The 19,475-nt window shown below is 42.9% G+C and overlaps 1 protein-coding gene across 2 annotated transcripts in view; it reads right to left on the bottom strand.

Moving 5' to 3' along the window:
• Nucleotides 1-19,475, bottom strand: part of chd7 (chromodomain helicase DNA binding protein 7) — a 61,925-nt gene that overhangs the window by 33,642 nt on the left and 8,808 nt on the right. For both annotated transcript variants that reach the window (XM_026373829.2, XM_026373830.2), the window contains exons 2-4: nt 10,213-11,798; nt 9,593-9,921; nt 5,159-5,613 (exon numbers count right to left, since the gene is read on the bottom strand). In XM_026373829.2, the coding sequence (XP_026229614.1) occupies nt 5,159-5,613; nt 9,593-9,921; nt 10,213-11,677 (2,249 nt within the window). In that variant the 5' untranslated portion in view covers nt 11,678-11,798. The remainder of the gene's footprint in view (nt 1-5,158; nt 5,614-9,592; nt 9,922-10,212; nt 11,799-19,475) is intronic.

Below are 19,475 nucleotides of genomic sequence, written 5' to 3'. Positions count from 1 at the left end.
GCTGTACTCTGTTTGGCTCTCTCTCCTTCTCTCTGTCTATGTTGCTCATCCTCTCTCCCTCTCTCGCCCCCTCTGTCCCTGGGGCCCTTCTCCTTTCATCCTCACGCCAAGAGCAATCACCATCTCCGTGGTAACGGCTGGTCATGTGACCTGCACCTGTTCCTCTGGCTGGTCGCCACACGCTGGAGCCATCTGGTCACAGACACGCACATGCACATGGACGCGCGCAAGCACACGCACAAGCACACGCACAAGCACACGCACACCACTTGGCTGCCTTCTTCCCCCTCTTCCTCCTGGCTTTTGCATGGCCTCACTTCTCTTTGGTCGCTCAATTACTTCTGACTCCTTCTGCTGAGTCCATCTCTTCACTCTTCTTTCTCTGCTGACTGCTCTCTCTTAACATCCAGCTTTACTTCTTTGGTCTACTTTGGTTCTCTCACACCTAATTGACAAATTAGATTGTATATTTGACTTTGACTTCACTTGTTCTGGAGAAAATTGGGGGTTGTTCCTATTCACTGACAAGATTTGCTATGTCTGAAAGTGGCCTGAACATGCTCGCTGATAAGCTTGCTTGGCTGACATTTTACTTATTCGTGTAATGCACACATGTTTTAACACTTTTTCAAAGCCTATTACAATAACCTTCTGGACATAACTGTACTCAGTACAATTTACCAAAGTATAGTTGAGGCGTCAGGGTTTCAACTATCTACCTGGTCAAGACATCAAGAAAGATTTTGCAAATTTGTAAAATGTCTGCCTGAAAACTGCATGATTGCATAATTGCATAACTTATCAGTATATGATGGCACTTTTATTTGATGTCACATTTTGATTGATATTGTGAAAGCGTCAAAACCGCTAGATTCACAATCTACGTCATCAAGAAAGTTAACTTTGACAAGGGATGCTGTTCAGCACCAAGATCAATCAATTTGTCAACCAAAAACCTTTATGGATAAGTTTCAACTCAAACTTTTTATTCAGCCCTGGACTGAAACACTGGATCTTCTCTGAGCCACTTGGTCCTGTGGAACTGTGTCCAAACCATTGGGAACGATAAGACCTCTAGTGGGGAATGAGGTGATTTCTATTATATCACTATGAAACTTTTCACCTGTACTCTTAAAAAATCAGGCCTCTCTGGAAGAGGCCAGTTCTGTGCAGTGTACACCCGCTCCACCCCGGCATTCACACATGCTGCCTAGCTGTGGTGTATGTGTGAGAGAGAGAGGAGTTGAGATGCTCCTTTCCGGAGAGGTGGGGTGGGGTAAGTAATGCAAGGAAGACAGGAAGTGAAGTAAAATGGAAGGGGGGTGGGGGGATCGACAAACTGAAGGAAGAGAGGAAAACGGGAAGGGTAGGGTGTAAGGGACACCTGCTACCATGATGAGTCATACGACTGAATCTCACACACACACACACACACACACACACACACACACACACACACACACACACACACACACACACACACACACACGGCTATGAAAAACAACACTGGTAGTCAGTCAGAAGCAAACTGATACACACACACCTTCTGTGTGTGTGTGTGTGTGTGTGTGTGTGTGTGTGTGTATGTGTGTGTGTGTGTGTGTGTGTTCAAAAGCAGTGCTGTATTTGCACACATGCTAGCAGACACACAAAACAAGATGCCTGCATGCATGTCTGACTTCTTTGTGTGTACTACAAACAAATGATACAACCACACACACACTGAGGGAAGGGTGTGGCAGCTGAAAGCCAAGTTATTTATAGATGTACTTCCTCAGAGAGGTAGACAGAGAGAGAGAGAGAGAGGGAGTGTGAGTGAGAAAGCTAGGGAAAAGAAGGATGGAGTGAGACAGCAAGGTCAAAGAAGAGGAGTGAGCTGACTAGAGAAGTAAAATCACCTGATTCTCTATATTAATCACACACACACACACACTCACACACACACTCACACACACACTCACACACACTGTCTGAGCAGCTGAAACTAATAGCTGTGACTGGAACTGAGATGTCCATTAAGATCAAGTCATTCTACATTTTAACAATTCCGGACGCTGATGCCAAGGCACATTTCACCCTTGTGACCCTGTCAAAACACACACTGTGAATCCTAACATCGTCAAAACGCATACTGCTGAAATCAGTGCAACTTACTCTTTCCACTGCAGACTGCACTGCAAACATCTACAAGGCTACAAGACAATTTATCAGATCACAGTTTTCAAAAGCCACATTACAGATGCAATTCAGTCAAGTTTTTTTTGTATATGTACAGTTTGGCTTCAATGTCGCAGAGCGGTCCATCAACATGTTGAGCGGCATCATGTCCTCTCTATAATTAGTTATCACCCAAGTATTTCCCACTGATCTTGCTAACCCAGTGGAGTTCGAAACTCTGCTGAGGTTTCGTAAGCCACAGTCAAGCCTGGGTCAAATGCAACATTATATCTGATCACTTATATATTATCAAATTTACAAAGCACAAATCATTAATGAAATCATGATGGTGAAGTCCCTATATATTAATCACAACAACATAGGTTAAGTAAAATGTATACTTATAAGTGTACTCTGAATGCCACAGAATGTAACTGATGTGTAAACTGACTATAAGTACCTTAACTTCTAAAAAAAAGTCAAAGTAACATGACATGATTTGTGGTGCTAATGCCACAAACTGCAAATAAAAAGGAAATGAAACCAATACACGCCTTTTGTTCAAAGAGTTAACAGAGCAGCCCAACATCCTGGTTACAGCAGTAAGCGTTAGCTTATTTGTTCATACAAATACATTGAGCAGACAGAAAGCATGTGTTGTTTTGTGGTACGGTCCATATGAAAGAAACAACCACGGTTTCTGTACCCATGCCGGTCACATGTTTCTGTTCATACTTCTACCAGGGATAACTACACTGACATGTTCCACACATGCTCAGTAGAAAAAAAATGAGAAAGTGCCCTTTTGTTTTTACTACTGTATTTGAACTATATGAAGGCGGGAAAGTAGTGGAAAAAAGTAGTGTCAAGGATGTTGAAATAAACTTAACATATATTTGATGTATAAAATGAGTGTCTTGTTTCAAGCCACAGCTCAATTCATACTTGTTTTTTGTTCTGATTTTCCATTTTTGGGGGGTTCTGGCCTTGAAACACAGCTGACCTACACTCTATACTGTCCCATCTGACTACATGGATTGCCTACTAGACAGACTACTAACGCTACTCTGGACATGATAATTAAGTAAAGCCTGTGCACAAAGGCAAGTTATGGGTCCTCTTACAGCAAGAGACATTAGATTCCAAGATAATGTATTGAATTTAGGGAGGACCAGGAAGTAATATTATATGGGCGACTTCATCACAAGGGAGGTGGGATGTCTCTTATGGGCTTGCAGCAGAACAAGAGTCTGTCCTGACCCTTATGGACTGGGGTGGTGACACGAGAGCGGTGGATGTCTCTAGAACAGGGGTGTCCAATCCTGGTCCTCGAGAGCCACTGTCTGGCTTATTTTGTAACCAGGCCTTCACTTCCAGGTTCTGATTGGTTGAACACACCTGATCCAGGTAATCAGCAGTGGGTAAGGCAGAGATAGTAGGAAAACTAGCAGGATAGTGGCTCTCGAGGACCGGGATTGGAAACCCCCGCTCTAGGGAGTTCATCAGATGAAGGAAGAAGAAAAAAAAAGCTGTAAGAAAAGTAGATGAATGAACAGTCCCGCTCACATAAAAAAAAATTTAAAAAATAAATATAGACACATTGTAGGACTTGTGTGTCTGTGTGTATTGGAAATTAACCACCATGACTCATGAGTGCAACTTCATGATAGCCATGTCAAGCTTCATTCAAAATGTCCAACTTTAAGGACAAAATTGGACATGAGGGGAAAGGATGCACTTCACTCCTGAGTCCTAGGCTTAAATAAGAAAAACAAGAGTGTAGAGTACAAGATCAAAGGAGACACTTTTCAGAATGAAGAGGTGGGACTGGTGGGAGGGGAAAGGAGAAGAAAGTATAGAAGAAGATAGTTGGGTGATTGCAGTGGTCCTCCATTTTAGAGCAGCAGCGAATGGCCAGTAGCCATTATTATGCTAAATTAACCTGGGAGTTCAAGATGGAGGAAAGCCTGACATAAGATAAGAGCTAGTTTACCAACACGCATGCTAAGAATGGATTCCCCACCACCCTACATTTCCTCTGCACTCACACACGGACACACAGTTGTGGCTGTGGCGTGGTCAGCAGCGTGGCCTTCATTATCATTAGACGCCATTTTCTGTCACAAAGATTACCAACAACCCCTCCTCCCACACACACATATACACAAAAGGCCTGCTCTCTCACTGACTCAGCCACACACACACCCTATGCTAGACTCTTTTCCAGTGGTCGATGCATGCATATGCACACACCTCCCCCAATGCTGACCCCTGCCTGCTGCTCTCACCCCCCCTCATCCTCTGGATAAAAGAGGCCGAAAGGAAAGGGGGAAGGGGGTACTGCGGGGGCAGGGCAAGGGTAGAGAGAATGAGGGCTTTTATTTGCTGCATCCACCAAAACCAAAAATAAAAATTACTGAAACATCACCCTGATTAGCTGGGCACAGCACAGAATATCCTTATAACACCAGATGCTGATTGACTTCTCCACATCTCTCACATACAGCTGATTAGATGACATTATTATTGATTGCTAAAATGTGACCTTTTAAAAAAACTTTTTTTTAGCCCTTGAGCTTTTTCCCCAATATTATCACAGTTATTCAAATACAAGAGAGCCCCAAAATATACGCCAAGAGACTTTAAAGACAGCACAGAAACTACCATTAGTACACTCTCAAGGTCTGAATACAAGACCTGAATCTATGAGATTCAGAGCTGAAACCAAATGCTTTCAACATGTGTCACAGCTGGTCAACTTCATCAAAAGCTTTTCCTGATCTACAGAAATCAGGTCAATGTAACAACCCAATAAACAATAAACAAGGCATTTTAGGACATTTAAACATCCTGGGCATCAGATGTTCTAACCAAAGTGTTAACACCAGCTCATGAGGGAGTTTACTTGTTTCACCTGAAGAGTGAACTGGCTTTCTACACTGGTTCTTCTTCCAACACAAACAACCGAAAACACAGCACTTACAAGAAAGGTTGCTCTTACCTGGTTTTCTTGGGAGTCTTGGTCTTGGGGGTAGAGCTCTTTGCTTTCTTCTCCTTGGGGTCTTTGGGGGTCTTAGGTGTTTTGGGCGTCTTCTGTTCTTTGGGCTCGTTGCCCTCTGTCTTCTCCTTTGGTTTCTTTTTCCGTTTTTTCTTCTCCTCTACCAGTGGCGAACTTTCCTCAATTCCTTTGTCAGTAACTTGTTGACCTACATCGCTTCCTGATCCAGGAAATTCCAATTTTACATCTTCCTCTGTTGCTCCTGTCAATGACTTCTTCACTCCCTCTTCTTCATCACCATCCATTATTTTTGCTTTCTTCTTCTTCTTCTTTTTTGGCTTGGTCTCTTGGTCGCTGGGCTGCTCTGTGCCGATAGGCTGGCCAGGTGCACCGGCGCCAACTGCAGGCCTGTCAGGAAGCCTCATTGAGGCGTCACCTGACGGGTCTGTGGGGGAATGCTAGGGGAACATGAGGAGAAAAATATCAGTTAATCAGAGTTATTCAGCACCTTTAAACCACACTTAAAGACTGTAAGAAATCATTATGACACTCAATGCCATCTTCCTACAACTTCACTTGGTGGAGCACTGTCCAAAAATGTAACACTGGAAACCACGTGAAAGTGTGCATCTCCGGAAGCTGTCAGTTCTGGAAAGAAGCAGTGCAGATAGCACCTAAATATACAGTAATAATTAGTCACCTAAAATGTTTGTAATCAAATGTATTGTGTCAGCTGGCAAAAATGTAATTTGCTGGATTATTATTCTTATTTGCTTATTATACAATTAAAAGCCACGTCACATCAAATAAAGAATAGTCTGTGTGTGTATCATTAAGCATATGTTTTGCCTCAACACTGGTTCAGCCATGCCAGCCTGTCAGTCAATACCGTTATACTTTCTAAAAGGTGGGGGTTGAATTTGTCAGTAATGGTGCACTGAAGAGAACAGGGGGAATAGGGGATCCAACCATCCATGCTCATGGCCACCACCTTCTTCTCTAGCACTCCCCGTTGCTACAGTTCCCCTCCCTCTGCCCCTCCTGATTCCTCCTCCAGCATAGCAGGCTAACCTTAGTAAACAAACCGACTGACACCTTATTTTGCTCTCTTGCAGACCAAGTCCTCTCTTTTTTCTCCTTCTTCTGCTAGCCCCTGCTCCTCCTCGTCCTCCTCCTCATTGCTCCCAAGTAAGCTTTCTGTGACAGGAAACTGCTTACCAGCTGTTTGGGAGTCTCTCCAGCTGCCTCTCCTCCCTCTCCCTCTATTCTCTGCCTCACTCCCTCCCTCCCTCTTCCTCTCTCTCCAGCTGCTCAGGGTCCCAGTAGCAGATGGGAAATCAGGCATCATGACACGAATAAATTATCTACATACTTCAAAAGGCGCAGCGAGGGAGTACGCGTGCATGTGTCATATGAGAGCAAGCGAGACCATGCCTTTCGTAGGGTGTGTATGCACTTCTGTGTGTTTGTCTCTCAAGGTGTGTGCAATAATCAGCAAGTTTAAAGCAGAATGCCACGGCAGCACCTCCCCTCAGTGTACAAACACACAGGCTTTGCTTGCCTTTACATGGAGGACGAAAGAGTTGCGGAGCTATAACTGAAAGTCCACTTCCATCAGTAGAATGCTAATGCACACACAGACATTTCACACCAAACCACTGCAAGGTCACACATCACACAAACTCTGGAACACAAATGCCCACTGACACACACGTAAACTGAGCCATTTAGACACACAAACAGGAGAAGAGAGGAGGGTGGGGGTAGGTATATGAGAGAGGGACACACACAATCTTAGAGGATGAGAGAGAGAGTGGGGAATACAGTGCCAAGAGATAAATCTGTCCTCCTGCCAAGCTTCCCAGATAATCAATCACACCAATGACAATGGAGGGAGGGAGAGAGAGAGAGAGAGAGAGAGAGAGAGAGAGAGACACACACACACACACACACACACACACACACACACACACACACACTTGAGTTCTGCCTCAGGTTTGGTGTCTGCAGAGTGACTTTAGCAAGCTGGATAGTTCTATTACTGGTTTAAAAGCAGCTGTGGATCAAAATCCTTTGTTTTTTTATTGACATCATCATACCCTTTAAAAATATATGTCACACTATCACCAATATGTTAATTTAAGAAATAAAACAAAAGGAGAACTCACTGCTCTGCAGCTATTATGACAGGCTAAGAAGAAAGATACCACCGCTGTATCACTAGCCTGACTGAAACTACACATTTCAGGCTCAGTGATGCTGAACTGGAAATGCAGACAAAACACAAAACTGAATAATATATATATATATATATATATATATAATATTAAAAAAAAAAAAACAAACACTATGAATCAGCTTACTGAGGACTGAGATTATTATGAGATATTATTACCTGTCCTCAAAAGGATGATTAAGAGTGTAATCTTTCAGAACAAGGATGCACCTAAACCAATTTGCTGTGGTTTTCCATATGGGATTTTTACTATTAAGATATAACGAATACCAATGTTCTCACAGCACTGATGACATGTCCATCTCAACAACTGCTTTGAGGACCGATAGCTCAACAGGCTTAAACTTGTGCTAAATATTGTTTGAAACATGGTTTTGTTACTGCACATAACTGACATCAATGTCTGAGGAAAGAAAACAAATTCACCCCACCGCTGACAAACAGTTTCCATTTGTTGAAACTTGAGGAGACAACGACTAAATATCAGAGCCATTTCCTCGAAGCTGCATGGCCTTGGTGAGGTGGATGGTATAGCAGCTCACCGATAGTGTGTATGAGCGGGGGAGGGGTGACAAGCATGTTATGTGTCAACTGGAGTGCCGCATGAAACACTGTGCACATTTGTGTGTGTTTGTATGCCAGATATGTAGAATAAAGGTCACAGCACAGCACTCTGCCAGAGCTGTGACCTTGAGTTGCTGACGAAGGCACGCGTGTGCATGTGTGCACGTGTAATAACCATGCTTAGTGAACAGACGGAGCTTAGAGTACCAGACATACAGTCATCATGACTGACTGGCCAGCTTGGGGTGTGTGTCTCTTTCTAACAAGTGCATCAAGAGACACAGAACTCCCTTCCTGTGCCGCAGACACGCATACCGCTCTTGAGTACTCTAGCCCTACTCTAGCTAGGCTATCCCATTTCCCCAGGCACGTTTGGCATCCCATTCCAGACCAAACCATTCCAAGTTATACTGGTGTGCGTGTGTTTGCGTGAGTTATGATGGGCGCTGCCGGGCCTGCAGCTAGAGTCAGAATGGCACATGCAGCCATGATGCCAGTCAACCTGGCATCTAGGTCAGGAGTGCTGGATAAATTATGTGTGACGGATGAAATGCCAACCACAAAACACATTGATGGAGACTTAGAGGTGGCGTGGGGGAGTAGTAAGCGAGCAGAGTAGTGGTGTGGAAGTGAGAGAGGGAGAGTGAGTGAGTGTGTGTAGCCACAGGGCTGCTATTGTGTGTGAATGGGTCAGTGAAGAATGGGGGCTTTGAGCAACAAAACAAGCTAATGGAACCCAGGGCACGTGACACAGGCAGCAGTGATGGTGAACACTCTCTCTCTTTTTCACTCACACACACGCACATGGAGGCTGCCTTTGAGAACTGCTAACCTCTTCCCACCAGCCTCCTCTATTTTGCTACAGATCCTGGACTCCCCCTCTTGAGATCTTTGCTCGTTTTCTCCACTTCTTTCCTCTTAGTGTTTTCCCCTCCACCAATCTCTTAACAACCACCCAACCCAAATGTCTGTCTCTGCATATCTGGCTACACAACATTAAGTAAGAGATGACACCCCTGCAACAGATAAGACAAACAGTGAGACAGACACACAGACCGAGCGGAAAGAGCGGAGACAGGGAGGGGGGAGAGACAGGAAGGGAGGTTTCCTCCACACGGGAGGGGGAGATGTGTTGGAGCAAGAGGGAGAGATTATGCTGGTGGCGCCTCTGCATGTGCACGTGTATGTACACTGCACACAAGTCTGAGGATATGCAGCTCACAGGAAACAAACAGCTGCAAAAATCCATTTCCCCACACACATACACGGAAACAACCACACACAAGGTCGACAGCGGAAAACACAAAAGGCACAAACACACTGATATGAACACACACACACACAGACACACACACACACAGACACCCCCCCCACTGAACTGGTGCCTAATGCACTGCTGTGCTCTCAAATGTCATGTATATATATATATACACACACACACACACACACACCACACTTCCTTTACACTCCAAACACACGTTCCCCCACCCACATGAAAAATAAACATTCACTTGAAATACACCCACACATGAAAACAAATGTACATAGTCTCCATCTCTGGTCACATTCTCTCTCTCGCACACACATGCATGCAATGTGTTAACCCACATCAAATCATTTCTTTGATGGAGACTCACCTGTACGTGAGGCACTTTCTGTGGGGTAAGAGGAGGTGAGGAGAGAGGGTGGGAGGCAGGAGGTGGAGGTGCCCAGGGGTTGGACGCTGGGTTGGGTTGAGGGGGTGTGCTCTGCAGGTGGTGGGGGGGCAGGTGTGTGTGCTGTGTCTGAGAATTCTGGGCAGGCGTTGCTAAGCCCTGATTTGGCCCTGGAGCTCCATGCTGACTGACAGGAGGACCCTGGAAAACCATGGGAGCAGGCTGCATGGGCTGCCCACTTCGAGAGACCTGCTGCTGTGTCTGGAGCAGGCGCTGGTCTCCCCCTTGGCTGACTGGAGCTTCATGAGTCCCTGGAAGCACATGCTCTCATTCAGTACAAGCCTTATCTTTCATTTCTTTCTTTTTTTTTTTAATAAATCAGATCTGATTTTTGTCTACATGGTTCCTGCACTGCAACATATCCATTAATTTAGGTAAATGTTAAAATGACAAATCTGAAGCTTTGTCTTCTCACCATTCACCTCTGCCATTACTCTACTAATTTTTACTACTCACTGTGAAGCAATACACATATGCAAACATAACTGATTAAAAAATGGATTCTGACTATTATATAGTGTCTACAGAAGTTCAGTCCTTACCTTGCTGTTGCTGGAGCTGAGGCCTACTTGGACCCATTTGTGGAGCACGCTGAGGCCCCATGCTGGGATATATCTGTCCTGCACTGGGAGTCATGTTGTGGGACTGCTGGTGTTGGGGATGAGGGGCAGATAGAGAGGTCTGGGATGTTCTCTGCGCATGGGCCATAGCACTGGGTGGCGACTGCAGGGCTGTGTATCCTGCAACCTCTGGGGGCCCAGCTAGTCCTGCACTAGGGGGTCTGCCTTGTTGAGGAGGAGGGGTCAGGGTTCCCAAAACCCGCATGGGGGACATGGATGAGGGGGAGGGGTAAGATCCCTGAGCTGGGGCAGCAAGATGGGACTGGGGTTGGTTTTGTGACTGGGGCAGATTCTGGGTATGCTGGGGGTGGTTAAGGGGGTGCATAGGTTGACCCTGCTGCCCTGTCTGCTGCTGAATTTGGGCAGAATGAGTCTGAAGGGGCTGGGGTTGGTGTGCTGGTCCAGGGGGGTATCGCTGCCCCTGTTGACCAGCTGCTGTGCCTGATCCCTGGTTAAACCTCTGGCCAAGCTGCCCTGGTCCCATGGCCTTGCTGGTGTTAGCACTGACATTAGCATTAGCACCCTGACCCATCCCAGGTCCAATAGCGCCATACTGGGCCTGATAACCAGGGTACTGGGCTCCCCCAAATCCACCCATGCCTTGTTGGTGCTGATGGGTGTGTGGGGGCTGTCTGGAGGGGGAGTGTGGGTATCGGGGCGTGTGACCCATATTGGGATAGCCCTGTGGTTGTGGCTGGGGCTGTCTCATCTGCGGCCCTCCCATTCCAACACGTCCCATGTAGTGAGATGGGTCCTGAGCAGGAGGATGTGCCATGTTTTGTGGGGGGTAGTGTTGGTTCATGCAAGCTGCACTTGGTGTAGGTGGGCCTTGCATCCCACCATAGTTGCCTTGAGACATCTGGTAGCCTATTTGATTGGGGCCACCCCCTGGTTGTGTCGAGGGTTGCTGATAAGCTGATCTGCCCTGCTGCTGCTGGTTCCAAAGTCCACTCCCACCTCCTCCTCCCCCAGCATCACCTGGGTATCCATGATGAGGGTTGCTAGAGTTAGCTGGGTTATTATGGTAGTGGGATGCCATGCCATTCATGGCTGCATTCACATTTGTTGGGCCCTGGCTGGGACCGTTCTGGGCCATCATTCGTCCTCCAGGGGCACCAGGTTGATCATAGCCTGGGTAGGGGCTATGATCATACATTTGCCCCATTTTAGGCTGCCCTGGGCCAGGCCCAGCACTGTGCATCATCCCCTGGTGGTAACCCCTGTTTCCCTGGTGCTCATGGTTCAGAGACGGGTTAGTCTGCTGGGCAAGAGGGTTCGACTGGCCCGGTGCAGTCTGCTGAGGAAAGCAGTCTCCTAAACCATCTAATCCATCTGAGAACAGACCTGCATCGTCCCCAAATAAACTCAACATCCCTGGGTCTGCCATGGCTGGGTGGGGAGGCCACAGATGGAGGGGACTGGATGCAGGGAAGTGTGTTGTGCAGTGAGAAGCTTATCAGCTAGCTGCTAATTTGAAGCGTATTACTCCATGGTTCCCATTATGGTTCCTATAAAGAAAGACAAAGAAAGGACAATTGTTTTATATTGTATATTATTACTTAATAATAATAATAATAATAATAATAATAATAAGTTAATTTCAAGAGTATTCACAACAACAACTAGCAAGATCACTAAAGTTTACTTTTGCCAATCAAGTGGTCTAGGTGGGTCTTAGCAACTAACAATGACTGGCATCTACATGTGATAAAACAAATAATGCTGTAACTCCGCAGGAAGGCACTTTCTGTGGGGAAACTGAAAGATTCGATAGGAAATTTTTACAATTTAAATCCAATATTGGTCAACAAAATCACAAGGATATAGTTTCCAAAAAGCCCTCAGTTATCTTCAATCATTCATACTAATGCATTTGAAAATGTCACCACTGTTAATAGCAGTTAAAAAGCACAGACCAACATCCTTTGTAGTCAAACCATAAAAGATATGCATCCAATCAGAAAAAAACTCCACATTCACACACTGAAGAAAAAAAACAACACACTTCACTTTAGAACTCCTCAAAACCCTCCCCCACCTAAAAGACTAGAGAATGCATTGTGTCAATGAGTGTCCTTATAACTATAGAACAACCAGTGTGTGTGAATTAGAACAAAGAGCGCAGCAGATGCAGCTCTGTTTGAACAGCAACAGCTGCCATCCAGCCAGAAATACACTGGTCAGTCAGTAGTTAACTACTAGGTCAGCAAGCCTTTCAGCTGCCTAACTTGCCTGTCACTCACTACGAGCAGATGTGAAGACAAGAGGGCTGGCAACCTGTAGCCTGTCTGATTATCTCCCTGTGCACAAAAGGGAAACAGACATAAAAAAAAAAAAACAGACTCAGTTGATTATTAATAAACCAGGTGTATTTTTTTTTTAATTAAGATAAATTTACATCTCCAAATACACGTAACACCCCAGCCTGTGTAAGTGAGGGGGTAAAGGCACTGTAGGTGGATCTAGCCATTCACAAATGAGATTGTGTAGGCCATATAGAGGCCGGACACAGGGAGGAGATGGGAGAGGTATACTTATATGCAGGGAAAACACTAAACCGACGCTTAAAAATTCACCTCGTTTCTTTAATCTTTTCCACATTTCTTACCATTATGATCACATTATTACCATACCATATTATTTCTAGGTACTAAGAAAAAATGGATCTCAATTCATTCCTATGAAAATTGCTGAGTGGCACATACTCCAGAAAAAAAGAAATCTGCTGTTAAATTTGAGTTTTTGGATCTATCGAGTATACACACTTGCACCAAGCAGACCAATTTCCTGTTGGCTCACAGCATGCATCAATATGATAAAATGTCATTTTGCTGGATTTAAAACTCACCATTTCATAGCCACTAGTTTTCTAATGAAAGCCAAGGGGTAAAATGCTTTTTAGGTCAGTTGGACCAGACCCCTGGGGCTCTGCTATAGATCTGGTTAAATGTTTTCTGCAAAGTAACATCATCAGGAAATAAATAGGCATACAGATTAGCATTCGTGCTTGCAAGTACAGCGAGCTGCAGCATATCCCAGCATGCACTGTTCCAGGGAGTTGAAAAGGCTGCTAGTCTATTAAACAGCTAGCAGTATTTAGCATTTTCTTATGCCCTCTTATGAAGGAAACAACAGTAATGACGAGTATGTAAGAGTAATGACATAAAATGCTCCAACAGAAGTGGCGTGCCAGTGTCTCATCTTTCCTATTGAATGTGAAGACATAAAAAAAGAGTCGCTGACAATGCAAAGTCCTTCTGTAAGTTCTGCAAGACAATAATAAGCTTTTTATTACAGCTAATAACTAACATGGGCATTCATCTCCACCACAACCATAAAGACTCGACAGTTAAAGCTTAAATCACCTCCATCAGTCCACCTGTATATAGCTATAAACCTGCATAATTTTCTCATTTGTAAAGAATCTAGTTAAACTGTTCCATACGGCCACAGGACTACAATAGAACAGCTTTCTGCTGCAAGAAACCACTCGTGTTTTGTAAATAGCAGATCAGAAGCCCTTTCCTCTATTTCTCTATTGACCATAAACAAGTTGGCACCAAAGACAGGAAGACAGGTGCAGCTCAACTTTTTACTATATTAGGAAAGGACGGGCATATCATTCATATACAGTCACCTTCTTTTATTAGTAATACTCCGGCATGGATAGCTAAAGGATGAAATGTGATGACTCAGCGACACCATTGTACACCAACATACACGGCACACCAGAGAAACACTCCAACTTCATGTAAGGCCTCTACTAGTCAGTCTCTAATGAACAGTCAAAGATCAGTGCTTGAGCTTGATTTTTTTTTTTTTTACCAGTGTTGCTAGTGCATAGTTTGTCAGCAATCTGCAGTTTCAGCTTATATAATGGCAAGTGATTGTCACATATGTTCCAGTCTAGTTTACATTACAGTTAATAAATCAGCTGGTGAACAAAGTGCACTGTAACCGGGGCGTAAACAAAAAACTGTTGTGCTAAGAGTATAACCTTTGATTCACAGAACACAATTAGTTAAATTTTTACCACCAAAAGTGTTGATGTGCAATAGATGGAAATCTGGCCTTGGTATAAAGTGGATCTTGTGTCATCTACAGTTCACCTCTATTCTGATGACATTTCAGAAGCTTCAATTTAAACTTGATTTATTCCATCAGTAAGGTTTGTACAGAAACATCTCACTTGGTCACTAATGTCTTTTACAGCATTTATCTACACTACTGAGTAGAGATGTCCAATCCGGAGGACTGGTATGTAATGAGAGAAAGTAGATCACGTGCCTCATATTTGCGTTTACCATGCTGCTGCAGTTCATAATGTAAGGGTCTCTATTCCTCTCCCTCTTTCAGAGCTGGTCATAGAAACACAAAGTGGAACAGAGGTTTTTCTTGAGTTGACGTTAGATTTCACTACATTTAAGCATCGGATTGGACTTGGGATGAGCACATACCCAGTAATACAGGACTTGAATAAAGGTCCAAAACAAATTGACAAGATGTTAGCGCTAGTCCCTTCCTTTCCAAAAAAAAAAATAAAATAAAATCAAGAACTATATTATATTATAATAATCAGTGGCCAGTGGACATGTGCGAGAAACTAAGCTCGATGCAATTTATTAGAACTTAAAAAGAACAATGAGTGATATTAGCAGATTTAAAAGTACAGTCAAGGTGTTTGTGCTGCAGCCTCTGTGTCTCTGTGACTAAGGATAGAGCGCAGCTCTTCCACACAGAGCAGATGCAAGCAAGAGAGGAGAGGGAGCCCAGGTGAGCTGAGACTTTACTTTGTTCAATCTGACCTGTTACTGTACATGCAATAAATGTGAATAAGAAGCCAATCAAAACACTTAAAAAGGCACAAACTTAGAATGGTAGCATCAGCTCTGCCTAACGTCCCCATCCACCTTCGTGTTAACCACAATGACTGTTTGCTAATCACTCATTGCTATAAACACGCTTGTGTGAAAATTGAATATTTAGAACTGTATGGTAACTGTTCACACTAATATTTATTGAGCAGGTGGACTTTGTCTGACTCCAATCAGCCCCTCCCTCTGCCAGGTGCAGACCATCTGCTGAACAGTATTAACATATATGTACTTTAATCTTTTTAAACTTCACCCAATTCTTAATGTCAAAACTATTATTGTGCATTTTAATTAGGTGGGGTTTGTTAGACTGGATTATTTTCAGCTGTGTGTACCTAATAAACTGCCAACCTAGTGTATATCATTTAATAATAATTAATAATTTTACTGGGGGTGGGATAATCTGGAAAATGACCTGATCCATGTCTTAAAATCCATGATACAATCTGTCCTAGGACTCTCACCACTGCATATGATTTTGGGCCTGTGTGTTACTAAGTAATCAAGTATCATTTCACATCTGTTGCAGCAAGCTATTACAAAGGCAACTGATTTCCTGTCAGCTCACAAAGACGCACACTACATTAAACCACAAATTCTAGATGCAGAATAAATGTAGCTGTATAAGCACTTGCTATTGCACCTGTGTTTGTGTGTGTGTTTGTATGGCTATCATTGTGAGGACCAGCATGAATTTTTAAACTTTGGACTGAGGACATTTTTCCAAAGTGAGGACATTTTTAGCTGGTCCACATAATGAGAAGGGTGTTTAGAGCAATTAGGGTTAGGATTAGGTTTCAGAGTTAGAACTGGGTTTTGGTTATGGTAAAGTTTAGGCTGATGCAGTTAGTTGTAATGGTTATGGTTAGGTCAAGGCAGTACATGTGATAATTAACATGGCCTACACGACAACAGGGGGCTATCATGTTTTATGGTAATGAGGGTCCTCACAATGACTGCCATAAAAATAAGTGTGTGTGTGTGTGTGTGTGTGTGTATGTATGTATCAGCCTCAGGCCCTTCAACTCTGTAGTCTACGTCTATCTCCATCTCTGTGTCGGCACAAGGAATTAGGTGAACGGTCAGTGTGCGGTTTAGATGCCAAATCTCATCAAAGGATGAGGTATTTAAGACCACCACTCCCCTCCCCCTGCTACAACACACACTTAGCTAATGAGGTAAGGACACAAACACACCATCTACCCATAGGAATCATAGACAAGGCTTACAAAAATGTTTATTCTGACTAGCACTGTACAATCTCCTGAAAACATAAAGATAAAATGTTCACACTGGCTGCTGTTACTGTTAGAACTATATCTGCAAATGTCTCCAAAGTGGTGGACTGGATAGGTGTACATTTGTGCAGGCCTTACCCAATTTATCTGACACGTGATGTTCAGAACCTGAGAATTAATAGAGCCCAAAGACAAAATGCAGAATAGTAAAATAAATAAATTAGTGCATTATGTTTATTAGACAGCAAAGCAATACCACAGGATGCAGTTGGTTACATATGTACCTATAAATGTATTTTTAAACATCTAAAACCCACCCAGTACAAAATAAACAAATTATGTCATTAGGTTCCTTTATGTTAGAGAACTGACATTCAACACTCCAAGTAAGCTGTGCTTTGGTAAATATGAATAAGTATAATCTTTTTCTTAACATGAGATAGGAAAATTAAACCAATGCATATTTTCCATTGTGTGCCCTTAGTTTGCTGGTTCTTTAAATGGCAGACTAACTATAGCTTAAATACAACTACATAAAGTATAATTTTAAGCTGTTCTTAGAATTAAAAAAAAAAAAAAAAAGTAAGACTATTGGTTTTTAATCACCATAAGGGTTTGTGCTTTCCATAGTGTTCGTGACACTGGAGACAGCAGCTTTGTCCCATGCAAACCTGCACTAAACTTAGCTTAGACTGTCAAGAAGTACCCTACTTGCAAGTAGGGTAGGCAGGGTAGGTGTGAGGAGGTCTTGCCTAAGGACTGGAGGTATCCCAGATGTGGCCTACCTCCAGTAAGGGTCCTTAGGCTGGACCTCCTCACGCCTACCCTTGTACCCTACTTGTTAGTCGCTTTGGATAAAAGCGTCTGCTAAATGGCTAAATGACTAAATGTAAATGTAAGAAGCCTCAGCAGTCCCAGGAGACATTTATTCCTGCAGTTATATGGACCACTATCTAATGACTGTAAAGTCATTTAAAACTTTGTTTGACCCAAATGTGTAAAAGAGGGTCTGGTAGTACATAAAGACTGAACAAAAAACTGAACTGTGTGGAGCCAGATGGAAATTCTGAAAATACTGCTCATTTTGGAAGGCATTTATAAGCCCCACAAGATTTACTGTTTCATATTGGTCCAAGTGTCTGACAACAGAAGGAAATGCACAATTTAAATAAAAAGGTGCAGCTAAAATATATAGTTAATTAACCACAGGTCCAACAGTCACTTAAGTATTTATGATGCATTTCTGCAGAAATGCTTCACCACATATCTTTGGGTTTTGAAATCTGAGTTGCCCCAAAAACAATTGTTATGAATTAAATAATAAATCATTAACTTGCTAGCTTAAACAATGGCATCACAACTCATCTTCCTGCCTGTTCGCTTCAGCATGCCCTAAAACACTTGGTGGTGAACATAGTTCCGTCTTTTCTGCAGCAGTCCATCAGATCACTCAGTTGTCCAGTGAGAGTGAAAGAAAGTGACAACTGAGAAATTGTGTTCAGTTATGTGGCTTCACAAGACCACAGTGATGTCTATCAGTGTTTTCAGAGGTCACAACCTATATATGTTAACCTCAAACTCTGGGGGTCAGATTCAAGGAAGGCGATGACGAAAAACAACTTTATCACTAATACAAGAATGTCATTCCTCATGTCCATTAGTAGTGTGCCAATAGCACTTTCACAAGTGATTCATTAAGGGGAACACCCAGAGCAACTATCTGTTTTTTTTTTTGTTTTTTTTTATGACAGTGTTAATGACTAATATGTTATCAATGTGCATATCAGTTACTCATATTTTCTTTCTAGAAATATTAAAATTACATTTAGTGGGAAAAAAGGTACAATTTAGACAATGTGACAACTGGCTTATGTAAAATTAGACAAAAATACACAGAATACATGGAAAAGTAAACTAAACTGATTTTTTTTTTTTTTTACATTTTCTGTCATTTTCTTCTCAATATATTGATTAATTGGTTTATAAGATAGAAACATTCCCTTTACAATTTAATAGAATAGGGATTTTCAACCTTGGTCCACAAGGACCACTGTTGTGCTTGTCTTGCAGATTTACCTAACCTACCCATCAGGTGTGTTCAGTCAATCAGAAACCATAGATAGATATCATCTCATCTCCCATCCCAGGAGTAGGGGAAAAGAAGTAAATTGTATCTTACAGTTTCCCACTGACTTAACACACCTGATCCAGGTAATCACCAGTAAGAAGGTCAGGGAGAGGTTTTTTTTTTTTGAGAAGGGGGGGTGTGTGTGCAGTGACAGTAATTACCTGTGTTGAAAAACCCTATTTTGCAGCACAAGAGGATATGTTGAAATTCTTGTTTGTATGACCAAAAAGGCAACAGCTGTCAAAAGATGTTTTGATAATCGATTATCAAAACAATCTGTTTAAGATTTGATCATATCTTGTAAAAGTATGAGCTAGTTTCTGTATGGAAGTGAAAAAGGGTCTTTCTTTAGCTTCTCTTATGTGTTGTAATCTCAAGCAAACTATGTCCCAAAATAAAACTTGTTATTATTATTATTAGACAGTGCATCAGACCTTGACCTTAAAGTGACTTCATAATCTAATTTAAATAAATCAAGACTAAATATAAAAAAGGGTTTGGTTCCATCACTGCTGGAGGCAGGCCCATGAGCCAGTGACTCCAACAACATAATTAACAGCTCCCCAAGTTCCTCCTCACCTGAAACCATAAGTAATCACAGAGTGTATAGTTTTGGCCGACTTGATAAATGAGCTAGCCACAGGAATTCACATTGACTGTGCGGCTCTGTCAAACTGAAACCACAGAATATCACTGCCAAGGCAGTGCAACTGAATGGCCTCTCTGGGGTGTTACAGTCATTCACTGTAATGTACTGAAGATGAGCCTTTATTTATCACAAACCCAAACATCAACTCTAATGAAAACACTGTCACCACTGTCTTCAGCCCCAGCACAAATCTCCTCTCAACTTTGAAACATTTATAGTCAATATTTTGCTTACATTTAGACATTTTTCAAATACTCGAGCTCATCACAGTCTTTTGCAGCTTCAACACATCCTCT

Source organism: Anabas testudineus, chromosome 17 (assembly GCF_900324465.2).
Source record: "Anabas testudineus chromosome 17, fAnaTes1.2, whole genome shotgun sequence".
Taxonomy (NCBI): domain Eukaryota; kingdom Metazoa; phylum Chordata; class Actinopteri; order Anabantiformes; family Anabantidae; genus Anabas; species Anabas testudineus.
Note: the sequence above shows the minus strand (reverse complement) of the source record. Positions and strands in the feature narration are given on the sequence as shown.